Raw genomic sequence first — 17,101 nt, 5'->3', positions numbered from 1 at the left:
ATTTAATTTTAGTGTATTTTACAGCTGATTTAGGACCTGTTATTATAAAAGATGCTAACAGAAAGCTAACACAAGAGGAAGGTTAAGTTTTATTAGGTTATTTATTTGAAGCTCAGTAATTGTGATTATTTAAATTTAGTAATTGAGAGCATAATTGGAATTTACTTTTTGAGGATAATTTTATTTGGAGAAAAAATCCTGTCACTGTAAATGTAATTGAACATGATGATGGTGTCACCGTTAAATTCCTTGTGGTGTTTTTTTAAATTGTACCTGGTGAATAAAATCCTTTCTGATTCTGATAATTGCAACTGTAATTGTAACTGAAAAATGTAATCGACCACCACCCTGGTCGGGTCATCTTTTAAAAAAGCATAAGAAATACACATTAACATTTCACATTTTATTATTAAAATAAGAAAAACAAAAAAAAAAAAGCAGCATTTTAATTTGAACATGATGTAATACAAAGTGAAGAAGGTTGAGTTGGGCTTCACTAGTAGTAGATAGTGGTCTGCTGCATCACTGCAGTCTGGCTCTTTTCTCAGGGGGGGGTTTACTAGGCGGAGCGGGGGCGGTGGACTTGGAGGCCGGTTCCCTCTCCTCTTGCTTTACACCTTCTGCAGGAGGTTCAGGTTCCTTCTTCACCTCGACTGGAAAACAAAAGCATAAAGTAAACCATGTATTGATCGGAGCCAAACCAGAGCCAATGTGTGTGATCAATGTCCATACCTGGAATAGGCTTCTCTCCAGGCTTGGGCTGAAAGAAACCACAAAAGTGGAATTGTATATATTTGGTTGGATGAAGTCAGAGGGTGTGTGAAACGTACCTGGTAAAATGTTGGAGGGAATTTGGACCTGAGGTCCAGAAGAAGAGTGTCAACACGTTGCCTCTGAAACAGAGAGCTAGGCTCCTCCTTCTTCTTGGACTTGGGTTTGGCTTTTTCTGGAAATAAGAGCGTTGTTAATTATCGTTAAAGGAAACATCTTCAACCACAGTCTAAGGCAGGGATTCTCAACCCTGGGGGCACGGCCCCATTGGTCGCATTTTCCTGAAGGCGACCTCCCACACAGGGAGGTTGCCTTCAAGAAACTAAGAATATTTTCTGAACAATTTTAGCCCATTTTTTCTGCAACTCCACCAAACTTGCCATATTTCAACCTAATTTTATCACTTTGACCACATTCACGATTTCTCATGCCCATTATTTGCCCCCCCGCCACCCCCCCATTTTTGCCATTTTTGCCATTTTTAAGCTAATGTTGATTGACACTTTCAACCCTTTTTCCACTTTCTCTGTCTGTTTTTGGCCACTCTCATTAGCAACTTTAAACCAATTTCTGTGGTTTTTAAAAATCCCATTTCACCACATTTTCCATCATTTTTGGTCACTTTTCACCCATTTTATTTCTGATTAAAACAAGGATTTACACCTTTAAGATGACTATAAACTATGGTGCAAATAACAATACACTTCCTGGATAACAGTGGATATTATTCAGATGAATAATTAAATGTGGTTTTCACAGATTCATAGAACAATGGACCATCATTTTGCTGACTTAATGGATGGACCGCAAAAATCTCTCCCCTTTATTCCCCCTTATTGATGGCCCTGTCTCCACATGACTGTTCTTCAATGTTCATGTGTGTGTTCAACTACCTTCGGGCACAGTGGGGGTCCCCTGTCTCTGGAACCTTTATTGATTGATCTAAGGAGGCCTTTTTTGTCCTCTCACCTCTCTCCTCATGGTCTTTAAAGTGCCACCAGTAGCCCTTGGATGGATGATAGCGGCAGTATGACATGGCTTCATCAAATGCAGACTGAATACCATGAACTGCAGAGAGCTGTTGATCACAGAGAGTCTCAATGAGCTTTCCGCAAAAACAAAGGGCTTCAAAATGCTCGTCATACCACTCTGGAGCTGATGACCGTGCCGAGGTCTGGGGCCTGATACACCACTCCAGCGATGATGTAGTAGTCAGATAAAGGAATCACTGGAAACACAGAGAACCATGAAGAAAGCTTTAATGTCACGGTGTGGATGATGATTATGATGCTGTTGCCATGGAAGCAGGAGCTCACCTTGTGTGGGAGACTGCCTCTGCTGTTTACGAATGATGTAAAGAATGGGTTCCTGAGCATGAAGGAGAATATACTCCACTCCCACCATCTGACTGATAATCACACATCAACAGGCCTTTTTATAGGAATGCAATCAGCACTTCATCACACAGATAGACAACTTTTATCACAAGGGGCGGGGCCACAAAACCGTGATTGTATCTGATTGATAAAAATTATATTTTTGTGGTTATTCTGGATTTTCAGAGCAATCTTGTGTATTAATGGTCTTTTTTTTTTTTTTTTTACTTGTCTGCACATGCTGTCAAAGGTCAACACCACAGGAAGTACAATCATTGTGAGACAGCAATGCATATTTTGTTATTGCAATAAAATACATTGATTTATTTTATTGATTAATTGTGACCATCACCAGCCCTCCCTAAAGAAGGGTAAGAAATCTTTTATTATAGGGAGGATATAAAAAGGGAGAGCAGTGTTACACCTAAGTGGAGGGGGAAGGGGAGGGGAAAGGGAGGAGGGAGGAGAGACTCAAGGTAGGAAATAGAAAAGGTGGGGAAGAATAGATTGTTTTGCAGTGAGGGTGAGATGTAGGGATGTAACGATTAATCGTAAGGCAGTTAAAAATTGATTCATAGGTACCACGGTTCACATCGATGCTCTGAAAATTGAATCGCAGTACTTTCTTTAATATATATTATATATATTTTATATTATATTATATATTATATATTAATCCTTCCAGAAGCGGACGTGACGGGCGGAATCTGCTACTATTTTCTTTCTGGCCGCCATTTACTGTTAAACATGCTCATAAATGATTCTTTACTCCTTTAGCACCGAAAGAATATCTGTAATATTACGTGAATATCTGTAAAAGTCAGGTTTTTCTATTAACTCTGTCTGCTAGCATAGCTTCTCTTCTTCACTGGTGGAATAACTGCATGCCAACCGACCACTGGGTTACCAGCGCCCTCTGCTGGTCTAAACAAATATCTGACGTAAATACAGTAAAATGACTTTTTTTTTTTTTTTTAAAGTCCAATTGTTAAGGCACAAAATACATTTTCAGTTGTACTTTTGAAAAGAAAAAGAACTATTACGCAGTTTTGAATTGTTTATTATAGAACCAGAATTTAAATTAATAGGCTTCTTCATTTGTATTATTCCTTTATTTATTTCATTCAAGATTTATTTATTTATTTAATAGTTTATCAAGGGATACTTTTGACAATGAAAAATAAAAGGAAAATAGTATAGTATTTTCCCCCAAAAAATAAAGGAAAAGTTTTCAGTCATTTGTCAACATTCCCATTTTGTAAAATAAATCGTGAGAAAATCGTATCGTGAACCCAGTATCGTGAATCGAATCGTATCGGGAGTTGAGTGAATCGTTACATCCCTAGTGAGATGTGAGGTTGTAGAATATATTGTGCTTATTATGTTGTGTAATCGTGCCAGTATAGTGACAAGTGTGAAGCTTAGCTATAATGGTGGTGGCTGTGAACAGGGGGAATGAGTGAATGGTAGTACCTAAAGCAGGTATTTGGGAATAACGTGTCTAAGGTTAAGCCCAGTATGAGTTTTATCCCACATCCCAAGGCGTGCCAGTGCATCGTAGACCAGTATATGTGCAAAAAAAACCGCTACTGCTAACCCAGGAACTGCAATGGGCCCGCAGATGAAGCCAGGCCAGCAGAAAGAGTGGGGGCCAGGGAGCCCCAGGCAACACCCCCGCAGCCGAGCAACCCCCCAGATGCCCCCAAGATCCCAGGCCGAGAGGCAGCCACCGCCCCCCACACACACATCCGAGGAAGCCCCAAGCAGCCGAGCACCCAGCGCATCCCCCCGACCGACCCCAACCCCAAGGCCACCCGCCAGCATCCAGCCCCCCTCACCCACCCACACCCAAGCACCCAACCCCCCGAGGGAAGGGCCCAGAGAGCCCTGGCCCGAGACTCCAGCAGAGGAGCCAAGGCCCCCGCCCAGCAGACGGCCAGAGCCGCGCGGAACGGGCAGCCAGTGGGCGCCCGTCGGTGGGCCCAGAGCCAGCAGGGTCCAGACCCAAGGCCAGAAGGACCCGGAACGGAAGCAGCACCGAGAGCAGCGCCCCCAGGGATGACAACCATGCCCATAGTCGCCGAGGGCACCAAGCGGATGCTGCAAGCTGCCCCGCAGGCCCCCAGGCGCACCGACCAAGCACCCCAGAGCGCGCCAGATCGCCTTTCCTTGATGCTGCTCGCGCGATGCGCCCCAGACAGGCCCCCCCCCACCAAAGGGCCCAGCCACACCGCAGAGCCCGGCTCACAGGGCGACGCCCAAGCCGGGGCCACCCGGGGCCGCACCCGCAGGTATGGCAGGGCGCGGCCCGTACCACCCGCCCCGGAAGGCCCCCGCCAGGACCGGCCCAGCCAGCCGGCCAGACCCAGAGGGCACCACCGCAGGACAGGGAACCCCCAAGGGCGAGCCCCCGGGCCAGACCTCCGCGGGGGGCACCCCCCCACCCCCCAAACAGGCCAGCAAGACCGCACAGCCCAAGACGGCACAAAATTAGCGGCCCAGGTCACGCCCCCCCCGGACAGCGCAAGCCACGGGGCAATGCCCCCCCGGCGCAAGAGCGACCGGCGGCCGCCACCACAGGAGAGGGACCCCAATGGCACACAACCGATGCGGAGCAGCAGCCCCCAGCCAAAGGCGCAGAACCCACCCACCCGCAGATAGCAGGACAGACCTACCAAGTGGCCGATACCGACCTCAACCCACGGAACAGCTAGAGCCGCCCCCCAGAGGTGCCAGAGGTGGGAGTGCCGCCCCCGCGCCACTACTTAGTAGCGCAGGCGGCGGCCCCCTCCACCCCCAGCCCCACCATCCAGCCCCCCAAGGGTTGGGTATGTGAGTGTGGTGCAACAAGTGGGTAAGCCAGACCAGCTGGGAGTGAGTGATGTGAAGTGTCCATGTAGGAGGCCTGTCTGGTAGGAGCCCGGCCCGTCCGCCCGCACGGCGGGCCACCGGAGAGGGCTGACGGCGCAGACGGGCACACGGCACCGCGGGCCCCAGAGACGCGCGGAGCAGCACAACTGAGACCCCCCGCGGCACCCCCCCGAACCGCGGCGGCCATACGGAGCAGACCCCCGCCGCCAGCCGGCCCAGAGCGGCCCGCCGCGACCGCGCAGGAGAGAGGCCAGGTCCCACACCAGGGCCAGCACAGGCCCGCACGACACCACGACATAGCACCCTCCACGGGTGGGCGGCCCCGGCCCCCCCGACGAGAGGAGACGCCACCAACCACCCGAGCAGGGCCACCCCGCCAGCCACGGACTGATAGGTAGGCAAACCCATGCTCCCCCAGCCAGGCATCGCAACCCCACATCAATGTCGCCAGCAGAGCCCCCCCCACCCACAATCACCCCCGCGCCGACATGAGACACCCCCGACGCCAACGGGCCCCAGCACAAGGCGGCGCGGTACCTCGCCAAACCGCGGCCTGTCCCCGGGTAGACGGTGGGGGGGCGCACCCCGAGACGCCGAACCCAAAGACTCACCCCCAGGGCACCCCCGCCCAGACATGGCACCCACGGGGCACGGCACCCACGGGGCACGGCGCCCCCAGCCAGCAGACCAACCACCCCGACGCGGATCCGCCAGGACAGGAGCCACCGGCCGCGCCCCCACACACATCCACCTAGCATGGCCCAGGGGAGGCCCCAGCGTGGGCGAGGCCCCACAACTCACCCTTCCCTCCCACCGAAGCTACACAAGCTGGCCCCTGCAGTCCCCCAAGTGAGCCCCCGGCGAGGGGGGGGCGACCCGGCCCACCGCGCCAGTGGCACCTTCAGCGAAGGCGCGCCCCAGGGAACCAGGCCAAGGCGCCCAGACCGGCCGGCGGAGCAACCCACCGCACCACCCCGCCACCCAACAACCCAGGATGCAAGTGCCGCCCCCAAGAGCAGCCACCCCCATCCCGGACCCCCCCGTCCCAAAGCCACGAACCCCACCACCCCAGGCCGCCAGACGAGCCAACCCCCGAGCCACCCACCCAGCGCAGCAATGCCCGCCCCCCAAGCGAAGGCCACAGCCCCCCCACCAGCACCCCGGGCCGACAGGAGCCCCCCACGCCAAACCCAATGGGAGAGCAGGCGCCGAGCGAAGGCGGAGGAGGGGGGGAGGACGAGACAGGGGGACAGAGAGCAAGAGTAAAGAGTGGCAGAGAGACACGCAGGCCCCCGGCACCAAGGGCCACCCAGACGTGCACGAAGGGGGCAGGAGAGCAACACCAAACCGCCCAGGGACCACGAGAGCACCCGAAAGGGACGCACGCCCCCACAGAGGCACCCAAAACACCCCAGCAACCCACTCAATCCACCCAGGTCAAGGCCACCCCACAAGCCCATGGAGGTCCAGGACTACAGTTAGATCAGTGAGTTAGTAAAGAGTGGTGCTGGCAGTTGCTTGCAGGCTAGATCATCAGGCTAAAAATGAAAAATCAAGATTCAATGCAATTAGAAAAGGAGTCCAACGCTCCTCAAAGCAGGTTATTTTATTTTTTCTGATAGCAGACATCTTTTCCATGGAAATAAATTCTATGAGGAGATTTCGCCATTGGTTTATGTTTAAGGATTTTTTATCTTTCCAATTCACTAATATTGTTTTTTTGCTATGGCAAGTGCTGCAAGGATGGATTGTGATTGGTTTGCTGGAATATCAAGCATAGTCAGGTCTCCTAACAGACATAGATTTGGAGATAGAGGAATCCTGCAGTCCAAAATGGAGGACAGTTTTTCAGTAATTAGAAACCAAAACTGTTGAACTGGCGAACAAAGCCATACGGCATGTAAATATGAATCAGCTGTTCCCTGGGTGCACTGAGAGCACAGAGATGTCTGTTGGGGAGAAGCCCATTTTATACATTTTCTGTTGGGTAATGTGGGATCTGTGGAGGACCTTGTATTGAATTAGCTGAAGATTTGTGTTTTTAGTCATCTTAAAGGTATTGCAACAAATTTCTGTCCAGAAATCGGTGTTCGTAGTGATTGAGAGTTCAGCTTCCCATTTAGCGATTGGTAAGTGATTAGAGTTAGTGTTCAAGAGTGCTCTGTATATTTTTGAGAGTTTTTTTGTTTTTGTTGAGATATTTTTCATATATATGGCCAGTTCTGGAGGTTGCAAGGTGATTAAATCTATTGCCGTATTTTTCTTAATTGTCTCTGTTACTTGTAGGTATTGAAGAAAATTACTTTTATTTATATTAAATGTTTGGGTTAGATTGTTATATGTCCTGAGCTTATCATTTTCGAAGAGGTCTTGGAGATGAATAATTCCGCTATCTTCCCATGTTTTTAGATAGAGCAGTGTTTTTCTGTTTCTAAAGTCAGGGTTGTGCCAGATTGGAGACAGCATGTTAGTTTTTAATTGAACATTTGTAATGTCCAGGGCTTTCCACCACGCAGTCAAGGTGGAGGCAATCAGTGGGTTTTTAAAGCAGTTATGACGTTTGAGGGTCGCAGTGATAAAAGGGAGATCAGAGAGTTTAATATGTTTGCAGTCTAGCTGTTCTATTTCTAGCCAGGTGTTATGGTATTCTTTTGGTTTTAGCCATTCTGTTAAATATAGAATTTGGTTTGCTAGGTAATAAGGCGTGAAATTAGGGGCTTCCAAACCTCCCTCGCTTTTATTTTTTTGAAGAGTTGAAAGGCTTATTTTGGGTTTTTTATTCCTAGCATAGAATTTTGTAATTGCAGAATCAGATCTTTTGAACCATTGTGTTGGTGGTTTCAGTGGGATCATAGAGAACAGATAGTTTATTTTAGGTAAGATTTTCATTTTAACTGAGGCTATTCTGCCAAGGAGTGAGATGGGGAGATTGTTCCATCTCCGCAGGTCTTCTGTGACTTTATCCAACAGTAGGTCTAGGTTCAGTTTAATTAATTCATTTAGGTTTGGTGATATATTTAAGCCTAGATATTTAATTATATTTGTGGGGGATACATAATCTTGATACATAATCAAATATCTTGATCTTTTTAGCCTGCGAGCGAATGCCACGCACATTCCAAGATGTTACTGTAAACTGAGACATGGAAAGGAGTGCGGTTTAGTCCTTACGAATGTGAGCATAACCAAGAGTCTGTGAGCATTTGTGCACAGCTGTGTCGTGATAGACTTCGATGCAAGAAAGAAAGAGAAGAAATGCTTATCATGCGATACCACCACAGGGTAAGGGGCTGGGTTGAGAAGGTTAGTGAGAAGCACAAACATACAACAACAACTAGTACCAAAAGAATAAAACACGCAACGGGTAATTATATAAAGCGTAGGAAGGGGGGGGTATTGAGTGGATGTGAAAGAAAAAAAAAAGGTTAGGGGTTGGAGAAGAAAGAGGTGACATGGGGGTAGAGAGTGTCCTGTGAAACTGTACGAGCCTATACGTGTTTACCAACATCTGAGCAAGCATACACACACATACATACACACACACTTAGTATATATACACATATGCATGATTTTATTTTATTTATCTTTTGAATTATTTCAATTATTTTAGATATATATATATATATATATATACATACATACATTTTGAATTATTATTGTTTATATTTCATTTTTTATTTGTTTTTTTTTATTTTTAATTTTGTTAACATACATAGATATATATATAGATATACATACACATAGAATACATACACACACGCACACGCACACACACACATTTTACCTTTTAAATAGTGCTACCTTAACTACACCATGAGTGGAGAATTATCCTTTCAATATTAACTCATAAATCACCTGGTTTTTTTTTTTATATGTTTTATTTTATTTTTCTTAGTAGAGCCAGGGGGTGATGTTAGAATCCCTAAATAGTTGGCCATCAATGTAAAGCTTGTCTACGACCAGTTTCGAATTACGGCCTCTCTGTCGGTTTTCTTTGAAGATAGGATATAAGGTTTTTTTTTTTTTGGATTTTCTGTTGAAAGTGTTCAAATTTGGCAATTATAGGGCGTGGGTGGTTACCTCTGCGTGGACCAAGATGATGGATACGGTGAAAGGTGATGTTTTTCACGGTTTCTGCCGGGATTTTAAGTGCAGATGACATGAAGTTTTTCAGCAGAGCCTCTGGGTCGTCGTTGGGGGTTTCTGGAATACCTGAGAATACTACGTTGTCTCCTTTGGTCCTTTTGGGTGCTTCTGGAATCATTCGTCAAATTTCCTGCCATTTTTTATGGTTATTCTAGATTGTTGAAGTAATTTAGTTTATTTTCTGTATTTTTCTAACATTTTGTGTGCTTCAGGAGTCATTTTTGTATGTTTTGGAGTTATTTTGTGGCTATACTGGATTTTATGAGCAATTTTTTGTATTTTGTTGTGCTTTTGTGTATTCTTATAACATTTTGTGTGTCTCTGGAGTCATTTGTGTGTATTTTTCTTCTCCGTTTCTGTATTTTTCAGTAATTTTGACTGACAACTGATCATATGTCAAACATGAGAAACTCTCTGAGTGGAAACTTGACACTCTATAGACATTATTGTGTTGTTCTTCATAAGCTGCATTGAATGAACTTACTTGAGGTGCTCCAAAGTTAGCCTCTGCATCTTCACTACCTCATTATTACAGGTGCGGTCATAGAAGGGATTGCTCCTCTCGGAAAAGTAATCCAGGACATTTCCAGGATTAAGGATTGGGACCCAGCCGCTGTCCACCCAGGATATCCCAAGAAGGTTGTCTGTAAATTAGAACAGCATTTAAAAGTTCAGGTAACAATTACTTCCAAAAAAAGGTACACTTCTTAATATGTGGATTCTAAAACAGTCTGCGGGTGAGAAAGATTTGATCATTGCATAAAGACATGCATAATCAATCAATCAATCTTTATTTGTATAGCGCCAAATCATAACCAATGGTATCTCAAGGCACTTTACAGTAGAGCAGTCTTAAGGATGGACTCTTCATTTTATGGATACACACATATGCATATATACGTATATACACATACATATGTATCCCACACCCAACATGAATTCATCATGGCGGCAAGGAAAACCTTCTGTTAAGCAGCAGGAACCTTGTGTGGATCCCATTCCTATGATGAACAGCCATCCACGTTATGCTGTGTTGGGTGTGTGCATAAGGGCACAGTATTATACACACAAAAAATCTCCAAAGATACACAAAATAACAACGAAACAGCAAAAATACACAAAAAACAGCAAAAGTCAAGACTCATGAAACACAAAACAACAAAAGAAAAAATACAGAATGACAGAAAAATATGGAAATTGGCAACAAAAATACACACAATTACTCCAATAACAAACAAAACAACTACAAATTAATAAATAAAAAAGATACATAAAATCTTACAACATATAAAAATGACTTGAAAGATGCACAAAATGACAACAAAAATATACAAAAAACAGCAAAAGTATACAATATGATTCCCAAAAACAAACAAATACACAAAAAATTAAAACAAAAAGTTAATCATGAAACACAGAATGACTCATGAAACACAAAACAACAAAAGAAAAAAAAAGAATGACATATTTTTTGCAAAATAGCAACACAAATTCACAAAATTACTCTCATAACACACAAAACAACTACAAATAAATGAAAAATTACCAAAATCCAAATAATACACAAATGCAGAGGTACACAATTTAATCATAAAACACACAGAGAAAGAAAAATAAGAATGCCGGCAAAATAGCAAAAAAAAAAAAAATACATAAAATTACTCCAATACCACACAAAACAATATAATAATAAACAAAAATAATTCCAAAGATACACAAAATTAAAACAAAAATACACACACAAAAAACAGCCACAGTACACAATATGATTCCCAAAAAACAAATGCACAAAAAATAAAGAAAATAAATATTCATAAAACACACAAAATGAATCATGAAACACAAAACAACAAATTGAAACTACAGAATGACAGAAAAAAATGCAAAATGGCAACAAATATACACAACATTACTCCAATAACACATAAAACAACTACAAATAATTAAAAAAAGATACATAAAATCATAATACACAAAAATGACTCCAAAAACGTAAAAAAAAACTTTAAACGACTAATACACTCAAAATATCACTAATATTACTAATAGGCTGTTTTTAGTCTACAAGTAGTACTAGCAAAACTAACAGATTTACTAATATTAATAGTAGATCTAATGCACATTAGAAAGGAGGGGCTTTAGCCAAATTCAGCGCTGTGATTGGTTGTCTTCTTTTCGAAAGCCAATGGAAAGCCTGTATATGCTTTTCCCCTCCTCTAATATCAGGAACCATAAAGCAACATATTACTATTAGGCATCACTAACTATTACTTTATTATTTCTTACACTTGTAACTTTGAGAACCATGTCAAACTAACGAGCTGACCGGCTAATGCAATATTATAAACTTTAGGGACTGAAGCTTCGACGCCAAAACAAAGATACCCGCAACATGCTCACAGAACATTTATGAACGAATGTGTACGTTTTGAATAACATCGTTTTAAAGTCTTTTACCACAAAAGCTTAATGATAATACAGAGCAGATAGATACCTCTGAAATCCACCGCCGCCATTATGTAAACACTAGGTCCCACGGAAATGAGAATGGTCTAGCGGAAATGACGCAAGGACGGATTCTTCACGTCGTGTTTTGATGACTTCACGAACAGTTACGAAGGGAATAAAAGTATAATATTTATAATCATTATTATTATTATTATTATTATTATTATTATTATTACGACATTCATCAGAAACATAAAAAGAGGAAAGAAAAGGGAATACTGTTAATTTGTAATTATAGAAAAACGTTTGTCCTGTATTTCATTTGCCATCACACAATCTCGCATAATCATTTCATTCTAATTGGGGTTTTCTGTTTTTTTTTTTTTTTTTGTTTTTTGCTTTTACATATTTTGTTGTTGAAATATTACCTGACAGATTGACAGGCAGACAAACAAAACGGTATGAAATCCTGACACTGACAACTGCAGAAATATATGTTTTTATTGGCTTTACTGCCCAATGCCCATCTAAGGATCTAATTAAGAACCAAATCATTATGGTGATGCATGCTTCATTTTTAATGTTCTAAATGGGCTTGCCCCTCCACCTTGAATGGATTTATATGTAGAAAAAACTAACACTGGAATAAGGACCAGAGCCTTAACTCAAGGAGACTGTGTAGTACAAAGGCCACGGATAAATTTAGCCAAATTGTGTCTATCAGAGGCACAAAATTATGGAATACACTTCCATAAAACATCAGAAACTGTGGCAACTACCCAACATTTAAAACAGTTCTCAGAAATTGGTTGAAAACAAAGCAGTCAGGCACCCAAAGATAATATTAAATTAAAATTTAAAAAAATAAGAAATCAGAAAATCTGGAAATTTGAAACCGATATCTGATATTCTTTTTCAGGCTAATATCGGACCGATATCCAATATCAATATCGAATTGGGACACCCCTAGAGGAAACCCACGTAAACACGGGGAGAACATGCAAACTCCACACAGAAAGAACCCAAGCGTCCACCCCAGGGCTTATTGTTATACAGATGCTTTACACTGAGGTTTCCGTCTGTTTTTCTATTATTTTGAATTAAAATAAGAAAGGCTGCAAAATGTTTGGTTGACTGGAATTAAAATGAGGTCGCATAAATTCTCTAGTAAATGGTAAAAAAAATATTCCTGATTATAATGATATATATATAATTATTATTCAGTGAATTCAATTTAATTCAATTTTAATTATGATCCATCAATTCATTCTCTGACCTGCTTGCTCCTTTTTTTTAGGTTGCTGGGTATTATTATTATTATTATTATTATTATTATTAACAATAATAAACTGTATATCTTTACCACACACAATCTCAAACAAAAGTATTCTATACTTTCACTTTCTCAAATAAAACTAATTCTGTGCACTAATCCTGGTTACTCTGTATCGGTAACACATTATAACAAACATGATAAAAACTAATTCTAAAGAAAAAATGTCTCCAGGGTCGCCAGAAATGTGTGATTTAAAAATGGGGTCACGACCCAAAAGAGGTTGGGAACCATTTCATTCGTGTATATCAGGATGACAATCAGTTATATTTATTGGTTTTGGGATCCGTGTTCTTCTTTGATGATCTGCAGCTTCTGTTGGTGATGACTGAAATACAGTCAAAAGATCAAACCTGGCTTTTGTGTGAGGTGTGAGGTCAACTTGTTTACTTTTGGTTATTGATCCCATACAGATGATCAGACTTAGATATGGGATATCATGTCCAACACACAGTAGCCTATGCCTGTGAACCTACAGTAAATCAAGCATTGGTATTACTCAGCATTAACAGACAATTTACATTGGTTATTCAAGAGCAAACACAAAACAACAACAATAATACAAAATCTCCAAAAGACACAAAGTTACGGAAAAATACACAAAATGACAACAAAAACGACTCAAAACTCACAAAAGATTAGATAAATATACAAAAAAACAGAATGATACTTAAAACCCAAAATAACCACAAAAATGACTTTAAAACAGATAAATACATAAAAAGGATGACAATAGTTCATAAAGTGCTTGTACTACAAAGCTGTATAATTATTTCCTGCATGGATATATCTCAGTTAGCGGGCTTCACCTAACCAAACATTCTCTGTCAGAGAGCCCCTGTACTACGAAGCAGGATATAAATACATTCATTTAAGTGAGGTGATTTCAGTGTGTGTTCTAGTGACAGCGGTAGAGATTGCAGTGTCAGACCAATCACAGTCACGAAGAAACTGTGGAGAGCAATTTACATTGAGGAATAATTCTTTAAAAATATGAAGAATTGAAATCAATAATTCAGACCAAAAATAACACTGTTGCTACAGAAAAAGCAAGAAAAAAGGAACACAAGCAGAAAGCTTGTTAATACTGTTAATGTGTAAAAGCGTGAGATTATACAATATTAATCCATGGGATGATAAACGGACAGTGCTCTGATCAGCTTCACTTTATTACAGCACACATGTTTCTATTCAGGTAGTCATCCTCAATTTATCACACACACTGGGATGAGAGCACATTGTTTCACTATAGTATGTTCATGCTGATGTGGTCACTGTCACTCAGTGACGTGCAGTCAGGGTAGGCAAGGTAGGCAGTGCCTACCCAAGAGTGAATTGATATTTTGATTATTTGTTTTAATTATAATCAAATTATACATTATTAATTTTTCCATTTCCGATAGCCTACAGTACCTATAAGTTTGAAAGTGTCACCATTTTGTGCTTTTCATATCCCAAATCGCTAGACAGCGCTATTTCCTAACCGCTGTAAGGCAGGAGGAGGCCACACCCCTTCTCAAAGGCACGTTGCTGCTCTGCCTCTGTTCTCATAGCTTGTTTTTATGCGTTTGCGCATGGGCAGTCAGGACCCCAAGATGAAAACTAGTTACGTAAAAAGGCAGCTCTCTACGCTGCCTTTGGACGTAACCGTGCTATGCTAAATGCTATACCTAAGTTCACAGTGCATTAGTGAATTGATATCACGTGACTGCTGCTGCAACATTCTCTAGCTAGTGGGCGAGATAACACTATAAGCAGGATGACAGCACTAGAGACGATAAAGAAACTTTCTTTTGAGGAAAAACGACAACTTCTAAAAGATGGAGACCAACACCTGAGTTACCAGAGCTTTAGCAAAGGTAAGGTCAGAAAATTGTTCGTATTTTCTACAGTGAATGGTACAAAAGGAAGGATTGACTTTGTGGATGCTCCTCACTGAGGCTGTTCTGAGTTGCTATTGTCATTTTCTTCGTGTTTCTGTGTTTGGTAAATGGACTTGATTTTATAGCGCTTTATCACCACTCTGAAGCAGTCTCAAAGCGCTTTACATATCAGCTCATTCACCCAATCACTCTCACATTCACACACCAGTGGGACAGGACTGCCATGCAAGGCGTTAGTCGACCACTGGGAGCAACTTAGGGTTCAGTGTCTTGCCCAAGGACACTTCGACACATAGTCAGGTACTGAGATCGAACCCCCAACCTCTCGATCAGACGACGACCCTCTACCACCTGAGCCACGGTCGCCCGTGTTTCCAACACAAACAACGGATGTGCTGCCGTGTCATGAGATATATCTTGTTGGGAGATTATGGAGGCTATATTAAATCATTGTTTATGTTTCTTTAATGGTGTTTTACGATATTGATCTTGTTAGATGGCTAAATGCTTGTTCGTGTTGATCTTGTTGGGTTTTTTTTTTTATTATTATGATTTTTTTATTTTGATAAGCACATTGAGATGACTTTGTTGCACTATTTGTTGCTTTCATAATTGCGCTATACAAATAAAGTTGAATTTAATTTAATTTCATTTCATTTAATTTCATTTCATTTCATTTCATTTCATTTCATTTCATTTCATTTCATTTAATTAAAACTTGCCAGCAGAAACATATGAAATTGTCATGTTGTGTTGACATTGGTGGTCTCGATTTGGAATGCCCTGCGTACCCTACCCGAGTGCTCACGGCACGTCACTGCTGTCACTATAGCGTATGAATGAATGAATGAATGAATTAATGACCTAATCCATTCAACACAGGGTTCATCAGCTGACTAGCTCAGTCCATCAGATGTAAATCTATATTTTTCCTAAAGGATGTCATTGGTAAATGAAAGGATTGCATTTCTAATTAATAATCATTCTTTCCTAAACGCAGCTGTCAGATCTGTACCAACCAGGGTTTTCTAACAATGGACAGCTCATTTTACAAGAGAACTGATTGGTCAGGAGGCGGGACTTTCATACTCGCTCAGATCTTATCCACTTCATAACCTGGCCTCTACCAGGTTAGGTGTTCAGCCTATATAGTTACCATGGTTAATTAGCCCAATAAGATGTTAGCCAGGGTTCTAGAAGACCACACACTAAATAAGAGGAATATAGAGGAATTCCAACTTTGTAGTACATGCCCCATAATGACTTAGAACACTCTAAATTACAGAAAAATACACAAAATGTCAACAAAAATACGTAAAAATGACTCCAAAAACACACACAATGACAGAAAAATACATAAAAATGACAAAAATAAAAAACTACTCAGTAATGGTTGGGTGTAGAAATGTAACAAATTACTTCTTTTAAAATGTACTTAAGTACAAGTAGAATTACTGATTTAGAAATAGAAATATACTCAAAAAAGTATAGTAGAATAGAATAGAATAGACCTTTATTGATCCCCATAGGGGAAATTCACAAGCTGCAGCAACACCATAGAATAGCAAAAGTGAACAGTAAGAACAAAAATAAATACCATCATAGGATAATAATGAAAATAAACAACTGTACGGCGGACATAAACTAGAAAAAGATTAAAATAAAATTTATTAAAATAAAATTTAAAGCAAAAATAAAACAACGGCATAAAAAACACAACAATGTGCAGATGACAAATGAAGGAATATGGTGGTGGTGGTGGGGGGTATCAGTGTTGTTACAGTTACACATAAAAGCTATTCAATTACCTTAACGTGAGGACTTGTAATCTGTTACTTACATCTATGACAATTGCCCATTCTTGGTCTATAATAATAATAATAATAATAATAATAATAATAATAATAATAATAAAGCATCCATGATGTGATCCAGCTAATTAATCAAATTTGAATGGTGATCACGATTTTCGATGCCACAATTAAATTGAAATTTAAATTAACCTGATTGTTGGCAATATTTACATTTAAAAGCTGTAATTGTTTCCAATGAGTTGTATTTTGTGAAAGCACTCTGTAATAGTGTATTTATTCAGTTAACCCTTGGTACATTTTAAATTCTTGGGTTAATTTTTTTAAAATTTTGTATAATTTTTAATTGAAGCTCAATTTTGACCGTGATTATCATTTTGGCCATAATCATGTTGCCCTAGATCCAGCCTGCTCCTTCTGCTGGCGGCCCCCAGGGGACCGCTGGCCCCGTGTTGACAACCC

At 41.6% G+C, this 17,101-nt stretch overlaps 1 protein-coding gene across 1 annotated transcript; it reads right to left on the bottom strand.

Annotated features, from left to right (window-relative positions):
• Positions 1-432: 432 nt before the first annotated feature.
• Positions 433-11,731, bottom strand: med6 (mediator complex subunit 6). The gene is made up of 8 exons (XM_028442582.1): positions 11,659-11,731; positions 9,649-9,808; positions 2,088-2,179; positions 1,917-1,999; positions 1,741-1,849; positions 831-946; positions 733-760; positions 433-653 (listed from the first exon to the last, which is right to left on the bottom strand). The coding sequence occupies exons 1-8, from the start codon at positions 11,678-11,680 to the stop codon at positions 523-525; spliced, it is 741 nt and encodes a 246-aa protein (XP_028298383.1). The 5' UTR covers positions 11,681-11,731; the 3' UTR covers positions 433-522.
• Positions 11,732-17,101: the final 5,370 nt, after the last annotated feature.

The sequence above is a fragment of the Gouania willdenowi genome, unplaced genomic scaffold (genome assembly GCF_900634775.1).
Source record: "Gouania willdenowi unplaced genomic scaffold, fGouWil2.1 scaffold_55_arrow_ctg1, whole genome shotgun sequence".
Lineage (NCBI taxonomy): Eukaryota > Metazoa > Chordata > Actinopteri > Blenniiformes > Gobiesocidae > Gouania > Gouania willdenowi.
This window is presented reverse-complemented; position numbering and strand designations above follow the sequence as displayed.